The sequence below is a fragment of the Watersipora subatra genome, chromosome 4, assembly GCF_963576615.1.
Source record: "Watersipora subatra chromosome 4, tzWatSuba1.1, whole genome shotgun sequence".
NCBI lineage: Eukaryota > Metazoa > Bryozoa > Gymnolaemata > Cheilostomatida > Watersiporidae > Watersipora > Watersipora subatra.
The window spans coordinates 16,400,823-16,422,250 of NC_088711.1; the positions used below are offsets into that span (position 1 = coordinate 16,400,823).

The 21,428-nt window shown below is 36.1% G+C and overlaps 1 protein-coding gene across 1 annotated transcript; it reads right to left on the reverse strand.

The window, feature by feature from the left end:
• Nucleotides 1–2,563: 2,563 nt before the first annotated feature.
• LOC137394595 (uncharacterized) lies at nucleotides 2,564–9,683 on the reverse strand. Its single transcript, XM_068081328.1, has 6 exons — nucleotides 9,366–9,683; nucleotides 8,746–9,171; nucleotides 8,458–8,493; nucleotides 7,193–7,255; nucleotides 4,151–4,248; nucleotides 2,564–3,186 (listed from the first exon to the last, which is right to left on the reverse strand). Exons 1-5 carry the CDS (start codon nucleotides 9,601–9,603, stop codon nucleotides 4,175–4,177), a joined length of 837 nt encoding a protein of 278 aa, XP_067937429.1. The 5' UTR covers nucleotides 9,604–9,683; the 3' UTR covers nucleotides 2,564–3,186; nucleotides 4,151–4,174.
• Between the last annotated feature and the right edge of the window lie 11,745 nt (nucleotides 9,684–21,428).

The following is a 21,428-nucleotide window of genomic DNA, read 5'->3' on the forward strand; positions in this document are numbered from 1 at the left end:
GAAAGTAGCCTTAGCTCAATCCAAGAAAGTAGCCATAGCTCAATCTAAGAAAGTAGCCTTAGCTCAATCCATGCAAGTAGCCTTAGCTCAATGCAAAAAAGTAGCCTTAGCTGAATCTAAGAAAGTAGCTTTAACTCAATCCAAGAAAGTAGCCTTCTCTCTACAAGCCATCAGGAGTAAATCTCATACAAAAATTACACTTTTCTTCCATTTCGTAACATGGAATGTTCCAGACTAAACCATTTTACTATAGCTGTCCTCCTTCACGGCATACAATCAACTTTCACTATATTGCCTTCACTTTATCCTAGAACTTCTTGTCAAAACGCACTCATATGGGTGACTGCTCATCAGGATTACTGGCGAAACACTCTAGGCAGGATTCACAACACTTGAACACTTAGAACGCTATGTGTCTCGAGTCTGGATTCCTACACTGAGAGACCGGAGCATTCAACATTACTATCAATGAAGTTACTCTTTTTCAAGTAATATGGAGCCATTCGCCTAGACTGTGCCCCAAAGATTTACAGCTACTAAAATATTATGGCACATCAAATATCTAATAATCAGATGCGGTTTCAGGGATAATAAAATTCTACAGGAAGTTGCTAATGTTAGTACAACACAGCCTTATAAAATGAATGGTGCAATCATACTTGGAAACTTTGGGAAAATTTGGGAAAATTTTAGCCGTTACCTTCTACCTAATAGGAAATCTCAATCCAGCTCATTATCTCCATAATAATTTGCCTGGGTTAGAGACAGATTTGTAAATGTATATAAAAGAGTCAACCGTGAAAGGCGGTAACATTGCAAATAGTAGCATGACAATATATTTTACATCTCCTGAGCCTTGTAGCCTTGGCTCAGCCAAATATATTTTAATGCAATTATAAGAAATATATAACTTTTTATGAAGTTGAAAAGCCTGTACTACATTTGTACTAGCCAAATCTTATGGGCAATAATATACACATTGTTTACAGTGCACACAAATAGCATGCACATCAGGGGAATATATGCAAAATGTGTACCGTATACAAACACATACATTCTGATAATATATAAGAATGTGCACTATTTACGTTATGCGCAAATATTGTGTCCAACATGTCAATGGATGTAATATGTACACTATTTCTATGATACAAAGCAACATGCACATCAAGTACTTTTAGATACATTAGGTGTATTATTTACAGTGTATGCAAACATCGTGAACGGAGTGGGCAATACATGCAATATGTACAAATCCTATAGTATATGCAATAATGATGCGTGCCACATTAATAGAATGTACAATGCTCTAATGTTTGCTTGCGTATCTTCCAGTTATCTTATCAAAGTGTGTGTTAGTAGAAATGCCATATTTTACTATTTTAACATTACAATATGTAACATATTTCACACACTTGAAAATCAGCTAGTGTTTTATAGGTTGCACTTTAGACCTCATCCAGACCGTGAGAGACAGCATTCGACATTACTATTAATAAAGTTGCTTTTCCCTAGTAATATAGAGCCCTCCCCTTAGGGCTTAGACTGTGCCCCAAAGATTTACAACTACTAAAATAAGGGACATTAAATATCTAATAATCGAATGCAGTTTCAAGCGTAATAAAATTTTACAGGACGCTACTAATGCTAGTACATTACAGGATTATAAAATGAATGATGCAATCATACTTGGAAACTTTGGGAAAATTTTAACCGTTACTATGACCTAATGGGGAATCTCCAAGTACCTGATCACAAAATATGGTATTTGAAATCACGCTTCTCTTCCGGAACTTTTGATGCTTATCTCATGTTTACTAGCTTCTCGCATCCCGTGTTATCTCATTGAGTCATCATGCTTACATTTCATGTTTAGAAAGAGGGTTTAAAGTGTGTTCTAAGGTTTTTTGTATTGATTTGGTGTATATAGGGGTACTTGCAAGGCTGATGGTTGTTTATGAGAGTAGTGGGAGTACATGAACTTTTTTGACATCATTTTTACGGTAAATCTTCGGGTATATCAAGTTTTTGTACTCGGAGAGTGTTGGTTACTTTCCAGCATTATATCATCTGTTATTCGGCAGAGGAGCTTTGCCGGGAGCCTTACTGCCACTTCCTGCAGTCCTTTTCACTCTTATTTAGACTGAGGTACTCGCTAATCACATCAACACACTGACAAAACCTGTTGGAGTTAGGTGAAAACAAATCTCATTTTTGGCGTATATATGACACTCTTCTGGGACAAACTCACTTGTGCTTTGCTGAAACTAACAGACTTCGTTGCACCAAATGCCTCTTAAAACATAACCTGCTAAAACCAACAGAGTTCGCTGAAACGAACACTTTCTAAAATACAACTTGTTGAAACCAAGGAGCTCAACTCTGTAGAACCAACAACTCTTTAGTTATCTACCGTGGTAAGTATTGTTGCAGTCCTGTCCGAGTTTGGTGCTAGTCATTTACTAATGACCAGAAGTAATATTTCTCTAATGAATAAATAATTTTGCTATAGTATTGTAATATACAATTCTTATTATTATAATAACAATAATGTTATGTGTTTCAAGAGCCATACACGAGCTGCCTGGCCTAACAAATTGCAACAGTTTAAATTTATATTGCATAAGCAGGCAGGCTAGAGCTTAACAGTTATTGGTCAAACTGATCAATTACATCACTTTGTAAATTTTTCGCATTTGCACCAATAAAAGATTATTGAGTGACAATTAGCAATTATGGTACAACTAATTAGATACCAACAGAAAGCTCATGAAAATTGCATATAATAGGTAGGAAGCAGTATTCGCAAAAATAGTAAGACAGACTAAGAGCATAAAATAATAAATTCAAAACAATATTATAAAGATATGATATTCTGAGTTTATAAACACAAGTGAAAAAATATGGGTTGAGCAAACTTTAATAGCTGGTAAATAATTGAAAATTATTTAGAATATTGCCTAGAAGGTATCCATGAACCGTACTTTTGTTAAAAGGCCGTTGTAATTGAATTATATGAGAGGTTAAGTTGGAAAAGTTATCCTTTTAACTTGGTTAGTTAAAAAGACGATAAGTAAAATACTTTATCAAAGGATGACTATTTTGTAAAAAGACTGTCCGGCGAGTGATCTAAAAGTAGGATGAATATTCCCAGCAATTCTTTGTACGGTTGCCCATTTTGCTTCTCTGTGAAAAACATGAAAAACATTTGAAAATTTTTACGATATAAAATGGATACATCACTTGCACAATTTGTTGGAGTTGAAGAGCTTAAAGATTTGGTGTTAAAGATGATATATGACTGTTGTGCTTTGATTAACAGAGAAAACAGCACAAGCCATTTGTGTTGCAGTACTGTAATCACGAAAGGGTGCATGTTTGTGTGAGTATTTCGAACACTTCTGCACAAATTCAAGAAATGAATGTATTATATATGATAGGTGTGGTGCAATACATGAGATATCATGAAATGTATTGCACCACACCTATCGTTGCATCTCTTAGGTTTATCCATTAGGATTTACAAAGTAATCCCTGCAGACAAAGGTGAAATCTGGTAAAAGCAATTTATTGCACTTTACCATGTTATGACGTAACTCATATAACTCCTAGAACTTATCCTGCAAAGGTGCAGTTCAGAATTCACCTGCATAATAGCATAATTATATTCTTTTATAACAAAATTTGCATAACTCTGGCTATATGTTCGAAAATATATTATGGTATTCTGAATTAAAATATTGGAATATTATAATATTTTAGTGGCCTGCTGCATATTTACAGGCATTTAATGCAGAATATCATTGTATCTTTTTAAAAATTTAGCCACAACTACGCTGCCAGAACTGCCAATAATTTAATGCCGCCATAGTAAATAGAACAGAGTGACAGCACTATATAAAATATTGTATACAATATATGAAGGCCTTGCGACCCTTCTATGGGTTGCTATTACTGGCTTTTTATAGAGTTTTTTAATGGTGCTATGAATCCCCTGAGAATAGTGCCATTACAGAGGGCATAACTTCCATTACAGAGGGCATAACTTGACCACAAAATCATTGAAAGTGTGCAGAACGTATCACAGTTTCACTGCCAGTATCAACATGTTGTTCAAGCACTTCAGCATAATAAAACTGCATAAACTTACGACAAATCTGATGCATCAGGCTACTCATTCTTGAGAGTTCACTAATATTAAGGGTTCATTTGTTGTATCCGAGTTCTGATTCGGTGGTGTGAATCCCACTAAAAGTATGAATGATAATATAGCAAGGTAACTTATTTCTGCAGGTGGTAATACTGCTTAAAGCTAGATCCTATGACCCTACCTCATACAACAAGTGTACATGTGTCAATGATCCTATGACCCTACCTCATACAACAAGTGTACATGTGCCAATGATCCTATGACCCTACCTCATACAACAAGTGTACGTGTGTCAATGATCCTATAACCCTACCTCATACAACAAGTGTACATGTGTCAATGATCCTATGACCCTACCTCATACAACAAGTGTACGTGTGCCAATGATCCTATGACCCTACCTCATACAACAAGTGTACGTGTGTCAATGATCCTATAACCCTACCTCATACAACAAGTGTACATGTGTCAATGATCCTATGACCCTACCTCATACAACAAGTGTACATGTGTCAATGATCCTATGACCCTACCTCATACAACAAGTGTACGTGTGCCAATGATCCTATGACCCTACCTCATACAATAAGTATGCATGTGCCAATGATCCTATGACCCTACCTCATACAACAAGTGCACATGTGCCAATGATCCTATAACCCTACCTCATACAACAAGTGTACATGTGTCAATGATCCTATGACCCTACCTCATACAACAAGTGTACATGTGTCAATGATCCTATGACCCTACCTCATACAACAAGTGTACGTGTGCCAATGATCCTATGACCCTACCTCATACAACAAGTGTACGTGTGTCAATGATCCTATGACCCTACCTCATACAACAAGTGTACGTGTGCCAATGATCCTATGACCCTACCTCATACAATAAGTATGCATGTGCCAATGATCCTATGACCCTACCTCATACAACAAGTGTACGTGTGTCAATGATCCTATAACCCTACCTCATACAACAAGTGTACATGTGTCAATGATCCTATGACCCTACCTCATACAACAAGTGTACATGTGTCAATGATCCTATGACCCTACCTCATACAACAAGTGTACATGTGCCAATGATCCTATGACCCTACCTCATACAACAAGTGTACGTGTGTCAATGATCCTATAACCCTACCTCATACAACAAGTGTACATGTGTCAATGATCCTATGACCCTACCTCATACAACAAGTGTACGTGTGCCAATGATCCTATGACCCTACCTCATACAACAAGTGTACGTGTGTCAATGATCCTATAACCCTACCTCATACAACAAGTGTACATGTGTCAATGATCCTATGACCCTACCTCATACAACAAGTGTACATGTGGCAATGATCCTATGACCCTACCTCATACAACAAGTGTACGTGTGCCAATGATCCTATGACCCTACCTCATACAATAAGTATGCATGTGCCAATGATCCTATGACCCTACCTCATACAACAAGTGCACATGTGCCAATGATCCTATAACCCTACCTCATACAACAAGTGTACATGTGTCAATGATCCTATGACCCTACCTCATACAACAAGTGTACATGTGTCAATGATCCTATGACCCTACCTCATACAACAAGTGTACGTGTGCCAATGATCCTATGACCCTACCTCATACAACAAGTGTACGTGTGTCAATGATCCTATGACCCTACCTCATACAACAAGTGTACGTGTGCCAATGATCCTATGACCCTACCTCATACAATAAGTATGCATGTGCCAATGATCCTATGACCCTACCTCATACAACAAGTGTACGTGTGTCAATGATCCTATAACCCTACCTCATACAACAAGTGTACATGTGTCAATGATCCTATGACCCTACCTCATACAACAAGTGTACATGTGTCAATGATCCTATGACCCTACCTCATACAACAAGTGTACATGTGCCAATGATCCTATGACCCTACCTCATACAACAAGTGTACGTGTGTCAATGATCCTATGACCCTACCTCATACAACAAGTGTACGTGTGCCAATGATCCTATGACCCTACCTCATACAATAAGTATGCATGTGCCAATGATCCTATGACCCTACCTCATACAACAAGTGTACGTGTGTCAATGATCCTATAACCCTACCTCATACAACAAGTGTACATGTGTCAATGATCCTATGACCCTACCTCATACAACAAGTGTACATGTGTCAATGATCCTATGACCCTACCTCATACAACAAGTGTACATGTGCCAATGATCCTATGACCCTACCTCATACAACAAGTGTACGTGTGTCAATATATCTCCTGGCTCTGAATGTAAGAGTAAATGCTGATGCTTAAAGCTAAACTTACACAGAATTTTAGTAGATTTTATCAGAAAGTATTGATATTTTTCTATAATTTATGATTGTTTTTTTGTTTGAGGTGATCTGACTTCCAGGATGTTTCAAGATTACAATTTACTAAACTTTATCGCAGCTAAAACGCTCAGATCAAGCGAAAGTGCGATTATATCACCATTATAGTTGCAAAGAGACAGAATAAAGATGCGTAATACTGCAACTTGGATGCAATAGCCGATAGCAACTATAGCAACAGTAGCCACTAGTCACCATTTTGCAACAATTTTTCTTCTGTGCGTTTTAACCGCGATCAAGTTCTGTCGATTTCAACCTTGAAACATCTTGGCAGTTAGATCACTTCAATCATCAAAACAATCGGAAAAGATAGACAAAATACCGATAATTTCCAATAAATCTACTAAAAGGTTTGTGTAAGTTCATTATAGAAAGTGTATTTAATACAGAATTATCTAGTAATTCACATTCTCATCAATTGTGCGATTCTAAGAAAAATGATAAAAGCATAGACTGTTTACATAGAGTAAGAAACATTAGAACACCAGTAATTTAATGCTATATAGTTTATGGTTGAAGACTCCCAACTATGGGCTAGCACAGACTATAGAAAAAACGTGTGTCTGATGTTTGTAATATTACCATGCAAATAGATTGTTCTCAACTCAGTATGCTTGTGAAACTAGTTTAGCAAGAATACGATACCTTGTTCTGAAGATTGATTGTAGGAGGCATTGTTCAAATTTTGATGCTGACTTCCTGCAGACTCTGTAACAAAACCAAAGCCTCAATTTTTATCAACAAAATGTGTTTAGGTGTTTATAGAAAGTCTGCTTTGGAATTTGGAAGCTTCGCTTCAAATATTCATCCACAAACATGTTTTATTTCTGTAGTTAGTTTAATGTCTACTAAGGCTTTTTTGTTAGTTTCCGCTACCAAATGGTGAAGACAATTGGTGATCTAACGAAGTTTTTGAAACCTTGATTAATGACGATTTTTTAGCTATGGTCAAGGTCATAAGCCTACATTCATAAAGCTATTACTAGTCATAGAGATGCTAATTGCCTCTAGCGATTTTATCGAACTTTAGCAAGCCCGTTCACTAGGTTTAAAGTACCTCTTTTGTAAGATTTGGAGATGTTTTTTACTTATTAATAGAATTATAAAGAGCTATCATTTTCATGATTAGACATGACTACATACTACATATGACTGCTGAATGTAGGTAATGCTGTGTGGTGGACGCCGAGCCGTGGCTTTCTAATTCTTGTGAATATTTCTATATGTATATATCTTGCATGTTGTGTTTACTCTTTTTGTTATGTCGTTAATAACCTATTCGCTAAACTATATCGCTATTATGTTTTGCCTTCGTCTATGTTGTATCACTGTTGTAATGTATTATAACCATGCAAACCCGTTAGTGACTCGATTTATATTTATTGTTATGCGGTTTTTCTTACTCAGTTCCATCATCCGGAACGGGTAACATGAATGTATATAAAGGGAGCGCACTTGATAGAAGAGGAGAGCAGTAGTCGTAAGCTCCTCAACTAATGGATTTTCTTTCATAAATAAAATGAACAAAAAACCATACTTATTCTCTCTTCTTTATGCAACATTCTAGATCGTGCAAAAGTAAAGGCCGGCAAAATCCTTTACAGCTGGTCATACTAGCAACAGCTATCCGTATGGCATCCATTGTTTTGTATTGACATGAGGTAAATTAATCAGCAAGCTGTAGTGGATGAACATATTGTTGATAGATTATTACTTGAAAGCTTGAGATCATTGTTTACACAAGCTCGGCATTGTGAGTGAACAATAGTAGGAATCTGAATGACTCAACAAATATTGAGAATTGTGTTTCCGGTAGCTTAACTAGCTTAACCAGTACCAACTAGTTTAACAGCTTGCACATGATGTAAATAACCTAGGAACCTCACTGCTGCTAATTTCATATTTCTTACCATTCTCTGGAACCGTCCTCGAGTTTACCCATTTTTCTACAACAATATGAAACTATTATGATAATAGCCCAGATAATCTATTGCTTATTACACTGTTAATGGAGCCATTTCTCCAACTACTTTATGTCTACTGGTAAGAAGTGAACTCATGTTTCTGCTCAGTATATCAACACACTGGCCTGTTTTTAAAACTTTCCATATTATGACCCTTTTTATACTTTTCTAGCAATCTTCTGTTATGCCTGCTACATGACCCACAAATGAAAAAGGCATAAAAATGATACTTACTACAGATGACAACTCCGCATACTATGATGATCACACTTCCACATAAGCCTACTATCAATAATAGCTCAGCAATGTTCATAGGTTCTCCTTTAGGCGATTCGGTATTCTGTTGTAGACTATTTTCCCTTTTTGAGTTCCGTTTTTTTATGAACGTGTTTTGTTTTTTTTGGCTTGTAGTTTGGTTAGGACGTGGAGTGCTCGTGGGAATAGTGCTGGGAAAACTTGATTCAAGGCCTTCGTTAGCATTACTTCTGGGTGTACTTATCGTATGTTCAACAGTTAATGTAACACCTTTTTCAGCACCACTTTTATTGTTGGTGGGGGTGTTGGAAGCTCTACTGACTAGACTCGCAGATATGACAAGAGATGTTGATGTGGAACTCGGGACTACTGAACCAGAATGCAATAGGCAGACGCTGATATAATCTAAAATAAAAGAAGCATTTCATTTTGCGATGAACTACTGCTAGGCTACCTGAAGACCTCTAAATCTTCAGAACTACTAATTATATAAACATAAAAAGCTTGTTGAGCCAGCGGTTGTTGAGCATCAACATCAAGTTATTTCAATCTCTACCTACTACTATCCTGTTTCCTGTAACTTTTCAGGTTAATCTTACCTGGACAATAGCCTTTACACTGAGCAGAAAATGGTGGAGAGGATTCATGGCAGTATCTTGTACACGGTCCTGGTTCGTTTCCTATACCCAAGAAGCAGTTGATGAAAAAGTTTTTGTCTGTTCTGAAGCGGTAGCAGTCCCGATTAGTCCAGTTACAGTTTGATGGAGGGATAAGATTTGAAGCCACACCTAGCCCCATCATAGTTACTAGAAGTCCGTATAGAGCTTTGCTAATCATCCTTGTTGCTTGGTTACCCACTTCTTAGGAAAAGAGAATATCTCTGTTGACTGTTGACTGTTTTTCAACTTCTTAGCAAGGAAGGATCTCGAATGAGTAAACTACAATGAACCAGCTTTCACGAATTAGACTGGTGAATAACTTTTATACAAACTGTTCAAATAACATGAACTTAATAATAAAACCAGTTGACACCTACTTGAGCGGATATCTGCGAGTTAGAGTCGGACGGTTGATCATTCACGATGATCAGCTGATTGTGAATAGCCTTAATATATTGGCACTTGCGTAAACTTAGGAGATTAGAAATATTCCAGTGGGCGTCATAGGATTTTTAAAACGCAATTCTGTGTTTTCCCTATTCATCATTCATCACGCAATAGAATAATCTATTCGAGCATATCAATGGCAGTCTCCATCAAAGAATCCATTTATCCATTTGTTCTATTACATACAGTGGACTCCGTCATCCAACATTTATTCGTTCTGGTATTAGGATCGTAAGGCGAAAATGTCGTATGGAGAGCATAGGAAAACTGTGTATTAGCTAAAACTTTGTGTTACTAACATTTGTCCAACTTCCCCCAATGTAAAAACAGTCATAGCAAGGTGACCACGTGAAAGGTTCAATTGCTGATCTTATCTCTTACATGTATTGGACAGCTTCAATTTACATTAGACTCTTATTATAGTATAGAATTCATCCAATCCTTTGGGTTTAGGCTAAGGACAGAACAGTCGTTGCAAAATGGAGGACGAAGAGCTGCTGCTTCTATTGCAGGTATCATAGTATTCGACTATTTTTCCCACGACCAAACACGAGTGAAGCGATTGTTGGGAGCTTTATGATAAATGCATATGTGCACACAACTCACGACAATTCTTTATCAACACCGTCACAAACCCTTGCACTGAAATCTCATCAATAATTTAACCATTTTTCAATGGAGTCGTTTAAGTATAATAACTATACAAAACACATATAAACCTATTTAAATATGTTACTAAGTCTTTATTATTTGTAAACAACACCCTAAACCTTACCTATCTGATTGTATTATACACAAATAGACAGATTAATTTGGCCTGAAATCACAATAAAACACCTAAAAAGCTATTTTTAATCATAATTAAAACCGGCCAACGATACGCCAATAAAGTCATGCGACAGATAGTAGAACTATAATTAAGCAGTGCGCATTTCACGAGAAAAACGTGCTCATTTCACAGTCTATGGTGTTGTTCACTTGCCGAAAGTTTCTAACATTTTCTCGTTTTAATATCTTGCAAAAATGTTTAATTAAAAGAATAATTATTCGATTTTATAAAATCATTATAAGATTTAATTATGAGAATAATTTTTCGAATTTGTCCTAAGGTTTCTGTAATAAACGTAGACCGTTTGAGGCGTAGACCGATTTACAGGTACAAAATTGTGGTACACAGTTTATCAGCCTATGTTTTTTTTTCAATTACCAAAAGTTTCATTAAATTATTTAAAACATTAGCCAAAATTCTTTACATCTCATGTACCAGCTAGGGCCAAACTACAATGCCCCTTTATGCCGAGAACATTTTTTTATTTTACTCCAGTTTGCAGAAGACTTCCGGACGCATGAACGCTCATACTTGCTTTCTGTTAAAGATCGCTATCAAAACCATTCTACATTCAACACAACCAACTTTCAAACTGTGTATATTACACAGCAGCTTGCCATTTTACTTCTAATAGTGTGGCGGACGTTGCATTTACTTTATTTACTCCTATATGCCTTATTCTGTCTTATCCTTTTAAATATCGTGATTCGTCTCCCCTGTCTGTTGTATATGCTTATTTCTTATTACTCTGTACGTTTTTAATCGGCGACGCCAATAATTATTTAATCATACTTATACTTCTTTTTATATTATTATTATTATATTCAGTTTCGACCGTGTGCTATGTTTTTACTTGTTTTTGTACATATCCACCTTCCTTTTATATGGTAGTAAATTGGGTGACTTGGCAAAATGGGCCAGGCTCCCAGTGGAGTCGTGAATGCCTCTGTTGTACATTGATTGTGGCGCTTACAGTCAAATACAGACTTATTCACTTTGAACTTATACACTCTTTCTCTGCCTGAAACAGGGGTGGATTGCAGTAGCCCGTTAAGGGAAGGCGCTTGACCTTAACAATATTGCATTTCAGAGTTATAATAAATATATTTCCTTATTGCTGTTGTTAAATTACATACATTACAGTAGGTTAGGCTTACAGCTTTAACTAATATTTATTTTATTGTTGTAAAACATAGGTTTGAGATAGTAGTTGATTAGATGTGATTTTTTACAACCTTTTGTTTTCCATCATTGACTTTTTGAATTTAATTTCAAAACAACTTGACAACTACCATGGACATACAACTTCCCAAAACACCTCGTCTTGGCCGACGCAGTGGCCGTCCACGTGTCTCTCAATTATTACAGCTCAATAGGAGAATAAATAGAAGGTCCTCACAGCAACCATCAACATCAAATGCTAATGTTCAACAACACGCTACTCAAATTAATAACAACAACTCATCTGATTCAGATAATTCTTTAATAGATGTTGTAGGCGATGTAAATGACATGGACTTGGCAGCCCCTTGGTTTCCAGATGATGATCATGATTTTATGGACATCATTGACCATGCAAATATTGCACAAAACAATATTGCTCCTCCCAATGCTGCCCCCCTTTATCACATTCCTCATTTTCAATCTTTAGATTGTCCTGATTTTTAAAAACTGCGTTACAACTTCTTGGCAGACTTGACAACAACATATACCAGCTCACATGTACTGGATGTAATGAGAAACGTTTACACTATACTCTGTGAATTCCTGCTGACAACTACTTTTTCAACAACCAGCAATACCATTTCTTTTTTCCATAATCACTTATTCCATTACCAGGTCATGGGCTGTATGACAGGGCAATTTCTAGTTTATATATTTATGTACCTAACATTCATTTTGGTTTGGCAAATCTTTATAACTACTGTCTAGGATTTTAGTTAGTCATATATTTTAGTGTTTAACTGGGCTTCCTATTAGTTAATTAATGTTCAGTAAATGCTGTGACTCATATTTTGGAATCCCTAATATCTGCTGAATCAGCGGTATCAGTCTGCATCTGCTGATATCGGCCAGCATCTTCCATTTGTATCGCATATAAGGAAGCACCAATTTTAGAGGTGATAAAGATTGGTAGTAGAGTCGGTCAGAAATGGCGATTTGATACACATGTATGTACGCTTGTACTTAGCATACAAGCTTTGATACATATACAAGTACTAGATGGATGTCCGGCGTTGCCCTGGTAATAAATTTTAGCTATTTAGTTTTAATTTAGTTAATCATATATTTTGGTGTTTAAATGGGCTTCTATTTCTTAATCAATGTTCAATTAGGGCTATGACTCATATTTTGAAATCTTTAATAACTGCTGAATCAACCGTTTCATTTGACTTCTGCCAACATTTGTCGGTAGCTGGCGATTTTATCAAATTATAAGGAAACCCCAATTTTAGAAGAGAACAAGATTGGTAGTAGAGTAGGTCAGAGATGGAGATCTGTTATACATGTATATACACTTGTACTTTAGGGTTTAGAGACTATTTTATCAACAATAAATAAACTTGTGTAAGTGTACAGTTGAATAGAAGTCAAGCAATGTTGTCTTCAATATAGATATAAACATGGCACAGTACCCTTTCGCTACAATACCATACAATTTTCTTATATGGCAGCTTTAGGAGGAAAGCTTGACACCACCACCCCAGTGTTCATTCAATCATCTATCCAATATTAAACTGATCTTTTCTGAGTCATTCAAAGTCCAACGAACATAGTACTGACTAGCCTCACTTTTCACTCACTCTAAAATGTGTTACAAACAAACAGTTTCTTGAATACATTTGTTTATTTCAAAGGAAAGCAAAATTTGTAGTTTTAGCAAATCCCACAGCAATAGAATGCACAGCAAATGTCTATTTCTACTAGCAATGACAAAGAATCTCAATGAACAAACAAATGAACAAATAAACCCAATGAAAAAATGAATGAAATTCAATGAGCAAAAAAACAACAATTTAATTGTCATCTTCAGAGTACCGCAATCGCATCGTCTATAAATATGTTCGACAGTCAATATGAAATCTGTAGAGAGCAGCAAATAGAGAGATGATTTGAATATAAAAGTGTTGGTGGTGAACAGCTGTAGTAGCAAATATAGGACTTTGAAGGAGTTGTGTTTATCCAACTTGAGTGATAGCGGCAGCGGCATGTCAGCCTTGTCTCCCTAGATAAGCAGCACCAAAACAAATATGGTATAATTTACATACAGTATCAAGTTTACACTACCCACTGCTAGTCTGTAGCATGTGGTAAGGATATTGAGGGGAAACACAGCTGGTCTATTGCTGAAACATGTCTTTCCTTGTTATCATATAGGGTTATCAATTGTATATACTGCACACTCACGTGGTACATAGAGGTATAGCTTGTGGATTTGATAAACGCTTTTATAAGATTCACAAATAACTAAGTACTTTAACATGATTAGCTACTTCAAATGAAATTTCAAATTATTCAAGAAAAACATTTAATAATCCTGACCGCAGCAGCAAGTCAGCCTTGTCTTCCTAAATATTTCATAATCTAGAGTAAAGAGCTTTGGACTTTTTAAGTAGACTACTGAGTGCAACTTGCACAACATTTTAGTCAATTTTATATGAAATAAATTGTGTTTCTCTATCAGTTAAAATTGTTTTTGATGTGTGAGGTGTGACTGAACTTCATCGCAATTAAAATGTTCAGGTTGTTTTATTGCGTCGAAAAATAATGTTCATCGTATCCTGCTATATGTACCTAATGACTAAACCAAACGGTATGAACATAGAATTTTTAAAAATGTAGTGATTTGTTCAACAGCTTCAGTTGGACGAATGCTTGTCTTCACACAATTATGTATCAAACTTTCATTTACACACAAATCTTCAAGTTATTTGATGTAATTCACATAACTTTAGTTTTGAACTAGTCTTATGTTAGTTTTAAGTCAGCAAGCCTGTGACCTGCCTACTATTTATTTCACAAAAACAGTAGAACAAAACTGGCATAATGATAACCACTGTGTTGTAGGTCCTCACCTTGTGGGTCCTCGCCTTGCCTCCAATGTGATTGAATCATATGATATAAGCGACAGAGCTTAAAGTCAACGAAATTCACTTCACCTAAAATGAAATTATTTAGTTACAAGACATTAGCCATAGGTTATATAACTGTCTACAAAGCTCATAATAGTAGATTGCTCAAAGATCATGGTTGTAACACATCACCAAGCAGATGCCTTATATGTTATTGATCACTTGCAACTCACTAGATATCGCATGATTTGAGGCATTCAGAAGTCTCCTACTCTCTGATGCATCTACCAGTGTAGTCGACAGGTTCTGTAACAACAAGAGTTTGCAATGTCATTTAAAAATGGTGCCCCAGTTCTGCCTTTTAACTTGATTAACGAGACGGCAAAGAATCTCACTAATAAAGCAGTGTCTCGGTTCTGTCTTTTAACTTGATTAGAAAGATGACAAAGAATCCCACTAATAAAATGGTGTCTCAGTTCTGTCTTTTAATTTGATTAGAAAGACGGCAAAGAATCCCACTAATGAAACAGTGTCTCAGTTCTGTCTTTTAACTTGATTAGAAAGACGGCAAAGAATCCCACTAATAAAATGGCGTCCCAGTTCTGTCTTTTAACTTGATTAGAGAGACAGCAAAAAATCCCACTAATAAAGCAGTGTCTCGGTTCTGTCTTTTAACTTGATTAGAAAGATGACAAAGAATCCCACTAATAAAATAGTGTCTCAGCTCTGTCTTTTAACTGGAGTAGAAAGATGGCAAAGAATCCCACTAATAAAATAGTGCCTCAGTTCTGTCTTTTAACTTGATTAGAAAGACGGCAAAGAATCCCACTAATAAAATAGTGTCTCAGTTCTGTCTTTTAACTTGATTAAAAAGACGGCAAAGAATCCCACTAATAAAATGATGTTGCAGTTCTGTCTTTTAATTTGATTAAAAAGACGGCAAAAAATTCCACTAATAAAATAGTGTCTCAGTTATGTCTTTTAACTTGATTAGAAAGACGGCAAAGAATTCCACTAATAAAATGGTGTCTCAGTTCTGTCTTTTAACTTGAGTAGAAAGATGGCAAAGAATCCCACTAATGAAATGGTGTCTCAGTTCTGTTTTATAACTTGATTAGAAAGACGGCAAAGAATCCCACTAATAAAATGGTGTCCCAGTTCTGTCTTTTAATTTGATTGGAAAGACGGCAAGGAATCCCACTCATAAAATGGTGTCGCAGTTCTGTCTTTTAACTTGATTAGAAAGACGGCGAAGAATCCCACTAATAAAATGGTGTCCCAGTTCTGTCTTTTAACTTGATTATAAAAACAGCAAAAAATCCCAATAATAAATCAGTGTCTCAGTTCTGTCTTTTAACTTGATTGAAAAGACAGCAAAGAATTCCACTAATAAAATAGCGTATCAGTTCTGTCTTTTAACTTGATTAAAGAGACGGCAAAGAATCCCACTAATAAAATGGTGTCCCAGTTCTGTCTTTTAACTTGATTAAAAAGACGGCAAAGAATCCCACTAATAAAATGATGTCGCAGTTCTGTCTTTTAATTTGATTAAAAAGACAGCAAAAAATTCCACTAATAAAATAGTGTCTCAGTTATGTCTTTTAACTTGATTAGAAAGACGGCAAAGAATTCCACTAATAAAATGGTGTCTCAGTTCTGTCTTTTAACTTGAGTAGAAAGATGGCAAAGAATCCCACTAATGAAATGGTGTCTCAGTTCTGTTTTATAACTTGATTAGAAAGACGGCAAAGAATCCCACTAATAAAATGGTGTCCCAGTTCTGTCTTTTAATTTGATTGGAAAGACGGCAAGGAATCCCACTCATAAAATGGTGTCGCAGTTCTGTCTTTTAACTTGATTAGAAAGACGGCGAAGAATCCCACTAATAAAATAGTGTCTCAGTTCTGTCTTTTAACTTGATTAAAGAGACGGCAAAGAATCCCACTAATAAAATGGTGTCCCAGTTCTGTCTTTTAACTTGAGTAGAAAGACGGCAAAGAATCCCACTAATAAAACAGTGTCTCAGTTCTGTCTTTTAACTTGATTAGAAAGACGGCAAAGAATCCGACTAATAAAATAGTGTCTCAGTTCTGTCTTTTAACTTGAGTAGAAAGATGGCAAAGAATCCCACTAATAAAACAGTGTCTCAGTTCTGTCTTTTAACTTGATTAGAAAGACGGCAAAGAATCCGACTAATAAAATACTGTCTCAGTTCTGTCTTTTAACTTGAGTAAAAAGACGGCAAAGAATTCCACTAAGAAAATAGTGTCTCAGTTCTGTTTTTTAACTTGAGTAGAAGGACGGCAAAGAATCCCACTAATAAAACAGTGTCTCAGTTCTGTCTTTTAACTTGATTAGAAAGACGGCAAAGAATCCCACTAATAAAATGGCAACAATACAAAGTGGCAGTTATGTCCTCTTTAACATCTATAAGATACTAAAATCTATAAATTAACTCCATCGTTCACTTTTCTCTCTTTAAAACATCAAAAATGTCTGATTTGACAATGTGATGAGATGTTAGATCACAGCACCATGGCAAAAACATTGTTAACCACCTCAGGATCAATCGGCCCAGATTCGGATTCTAGTCTATGCATTCCTTTCCTTCTCATCTGCGCGTTTGCCTAAAATACAAAAACTTATATATATTTCTGAACGTATGTAATAATATTAATAAACAGACTTATGATACGGCACAAATAGGCATGGTGACATTTTGCAAATTTGTTTAGCAGGGTACAAAAAGTTTTTAACCTAATGCATATTCAGAAAATTGAGTGCTCGGACTTGTTACCTTCTGTAATATTACGATACTACTTGATTGGTATGCGACACATAATATTTTATACCTTACCATACTATACCATACTTCACAAGATAAAATCAGAGTACAAGCGCACGTATCACACTACATTTATTCTATGCTGTACATATAAATTTCAGTGCCTGTCCTTTTGTTGGTTATTGACGATATTGCGTCATGCGTAACGATTATCGATTGGTCTCACTAGGTGAATGTCCAGCGTTGCATGCGTAATAACAGTTTATAAACAGTTGCAGGTAATGTAGTGTAAAGGTAATGCAGTAGATAAGGTAATGTAATGTTTATAAGTTGTTTTTATTAGCCGTGTAATGCAGGCATTCAGTTAGTTAAACAATAAAATTCTCAGAGATTTTCATTTTTAATTGATGAACATAATCAGCAGATGCTACCCTTGAAGTGGGTAGACACAAACGTATCTGCTGTCGTTTCATATCATTATTTCAAAAGTTTATACCTTCTCAACCTTAGCCCAATACTCAGGGTCTGCATCTATTTTCTGTTTCAACAGCTTGTAGAGACGGTTGAGTGTGTCCACGTAGCAGGTTATGTCCTTGCAACTCATCAGCTGCCTCAATAAACTCTCCAACAAACCATCTTCAGGATCTCGTCCTGTGAACACAGAAAACACTTATACTTGGAATAATAACAGCGTATAGACATGGGAGAGTAACTGGGCAGATTGATGGACTAGAAATTCAGTGAACATGATTAAAAACAATGCTTGTTTAAGAGATGATGAGACATCAAGGATCGCTGATGATTTAATCGGAAATATTGTTAAGTGCCAAAAAGTTCTGTAGTTGATGGAAATTTGCAGCTGCTATTGTGTAGTCAATACGCAAGTGCCTACCATAGACACTAATCTACCCTTATTTGCATTTTGTCCTTTCTAATGAACTTTGCTTAATTTTAATCAGGTATGCAACATACTGACTGATAGGTTGTTATACCTGCCAGTTCTACTGTTTGAACAAGAGTATAGAGGTATCACAAGAATTTGGAGAGTTTATGACTCATCAGGAAAATTGGTTGGCAATTTGAGTTTCTGTCAAAGTTGGTAATTTGAATTTCCCAAAAAAGTTGGTAATTTGAGTTTCCAACAGGTTGGTAAATTTAGTTTCCAATCAGTTATGAGACTTTATATAGCTGTCTAGACAAAAACAGCAAAAGTGATATCATAAGTTGCTCTAGAAACTTCTGCAAATTCCAGAATGTTTTTCAAATCTAAAAAAACAAATTGCCAATGAAACGGCTGTTTAGTTCTGATGAATATATCCATTGTGAAATTGACCGATAAAGTGTGTTTTTTTTAATGAAAAGTAAAGATTAATGACTAATTCAAAAGGCTAGTTTCCCTCAACTGATCATGTTTATATATACTAAAGAAATAATAATGAAATGTTCTAAGGTAATCATATTTTATTGAGAAAAAAGGAGTTTGAAGCAAATTGTGCCTAGAGTTTTATTTATACACTGTGGATGTACACTATGATTGTGGGAGTTTTATTTATACACTATGGATGTACACTATGATTGTGTGAGTTTTATTTATACACTATGGATGTACACTATGATTGTGTGAGTTTTATTTATACACTATGGATATACACTATGATTGGGTAAGTTTTATTTATACACTATGGATGTGCAGTATGATTGTGTGAGTTTTATTTATACACTATGAATGTACACTATGATTGTGTGAGTTTTATTTATACACTATGGATGTACACTATGATTGTGTGAGTTTTATTTCTACACTATGGATGTACACTATGATTGGGTGAGTTTTATTTATACAATGTGGATGTACACTATGATTGTGTGAGTTTTTTTTATACACCATTGATGTACACTATGATTGTGTAATTGATACCATTTACATTGGTGTTTGTTGGATTACTTTGGTTCCCATTCGCTAATTCTTGTAAAAATGAGCACATTTTTCCATCGATAAAAAAGATTTTGATGACTTGGGTGTTTAATGCTAACAAAAAATTAGTTTAAAGTGACATTGAGTATGCACCGTCAGTTAAAGTGACATTGAGTATGCACCGTCAGTTAAAGTGATATCGAGTATGCACCATCAGTTAAAGTGACATTGAGTATGCACCGTCAGTTAAAGTGATATCGAGTATGCACCGTCATCGACGAATAAACAAACAGCTGGATTGGTCAAGCGTATTTTCATATGAGGTGGTCAACAGATTTACCTGCTATTTCAGGCTGGTTTATATTATATTTTGCAAGTCCATGTTTGTATTAAAATCTCTTACTGTTTGCATCGTCTTCATTATGTTCTATAGACTCATGTAACCATAAATGCTAGAAAATGTAGCTTTTTTAAAGAAACGTTCGTTTGTACCATTGTTGTTTTTGGAGCTTTTGAAGGAAACCTTATGTAGGCCTACATTGTTTATTCTTTCACCGTTTTATGTAGCCCTGTAAAGGGTGAGCCAAAACTTGGGCCATCTAATGAGCGTACCATTCGAGAAAAGTTTTCTAGTTTGATTTTGCACACAGCACAAGTGGATGTTCCATGTGAACTAAATGGTGCAATGTTACTCTTCATCTAGTAAGGTAGTTTATTTATGACCAAGCGCGGTGTTCTAGTAATCATAATCAGAGTTTAGACATTCAAAATTGGTAATGTTTTCAGCATTATATACTGAAGAATAGCTGCATTACCCGTGTTCGGGAACAGATTTACGTAAAGCAATAGTTTTATTGAGAGTTGTCTTTCATACTGTAAAACAACTCCAAATATGCAATCTACTGAAATTTTTGTGCTGATCTGACTGCATACACATATGCAGTTGTACATGTCAATAATGTTGGAAAGCCCATTGAAGATATGCAATGTGTTTTACAGCTAGTCTACAATGCATCAGTCTCGAACTACTCAAATCGGCATTGTCCTAATTTTGTACACAGAACTGATAATGAAATTGACATTGCTAGGCAAACTGACGCTCTTCAAACTGGCAGTATGGAAAAGTTTTACATATTTTAAGAAATTCTAGAAAATATTTTGCTGTTGCACTGCTTAGCTATCGCCAGCTTTTATTGAATTGAGACTTCTGCATGCTTGAAACACTAATCATGACTCACCAGTTCTTCGTCTATAGCCCGTGTTTTGACATGGTATATACAAACTGTGCAGCAGTAATGCGGTTGTTGATAAAATTTATTATTAATAAAATCTACTATATCAACTACATATATGGCCTCTCGCCTTTTCAACGTAAGGCATTACATCTGGAGCATTTTTGGACATTCGTCCCATAAAAAAAATTCAACCCTATACTGTGTTGCATGACTGTAGTCAAGCGCGAAGTTTTCTGTCTATACACGGCGCCTGGTAGCAGCTGCTGTAGTTAGTGCATCTCGCTGTTGTCGCCGTTTCATCCGCTCCGAAAATTCAGCTCGGTGAGCAGCTGTTGTAGCTAGTGCATCATGTTCTTGTCGCCGCTGCATCTGCTCGGAGGTTTCTGCACGTCTGGCCGATGTAGCGGCTGCTCTGAGCCGTTTGAATTACTGCTGGGGTCGGTTTAGTAGTCTCTGCACTTCTAGCGGCTGCAGCATCTATTCTGGCCTGTTCTCGATGTACCCGTGTTTGTTCGACGGTTTCTGCTCTTCTAGCAGCTGCAGCAGCAGTTCCGTTGTGGGCGTAGCTGCGTTTGCTCTGCAGTTTCTGCTCGTCTTGCTGCTGCTTCGCAAATTCGATCTCTCTCTACGGGAATCAATCTGTTTTTGCGTTTGGGCAGTAGGCTTTTTGGAAGGCATTGTACTGCTTCAAGCGTTTCTAACATTGAATGAGATGGTGT

Excerpts from the sequence above, each read along its gene's own strand:
- LOC137394595 (XM_068081328.1), bottom strand. The coding sequence starts at position 9,603 with ATGATTAGCAAAGCTCTATACGGACTTCTAGTAACTATGATGGGGCTA. Across the intron at positions 9,172-9,365 it reads GTGTAAAGGCTATTGTCCAG|ATTATATCAGCGTCTGCCTA; the intron begins GTAAGATTAACC and ends CTTTTATTTTAG. Across the intron at positions 4,249-7,192 it reads CAATCAATCTTCAGAACAAG|TGGGATTCACACCACCGAAT; the intron begins GTATCGTATTCT and ends TCATACTTTTAG.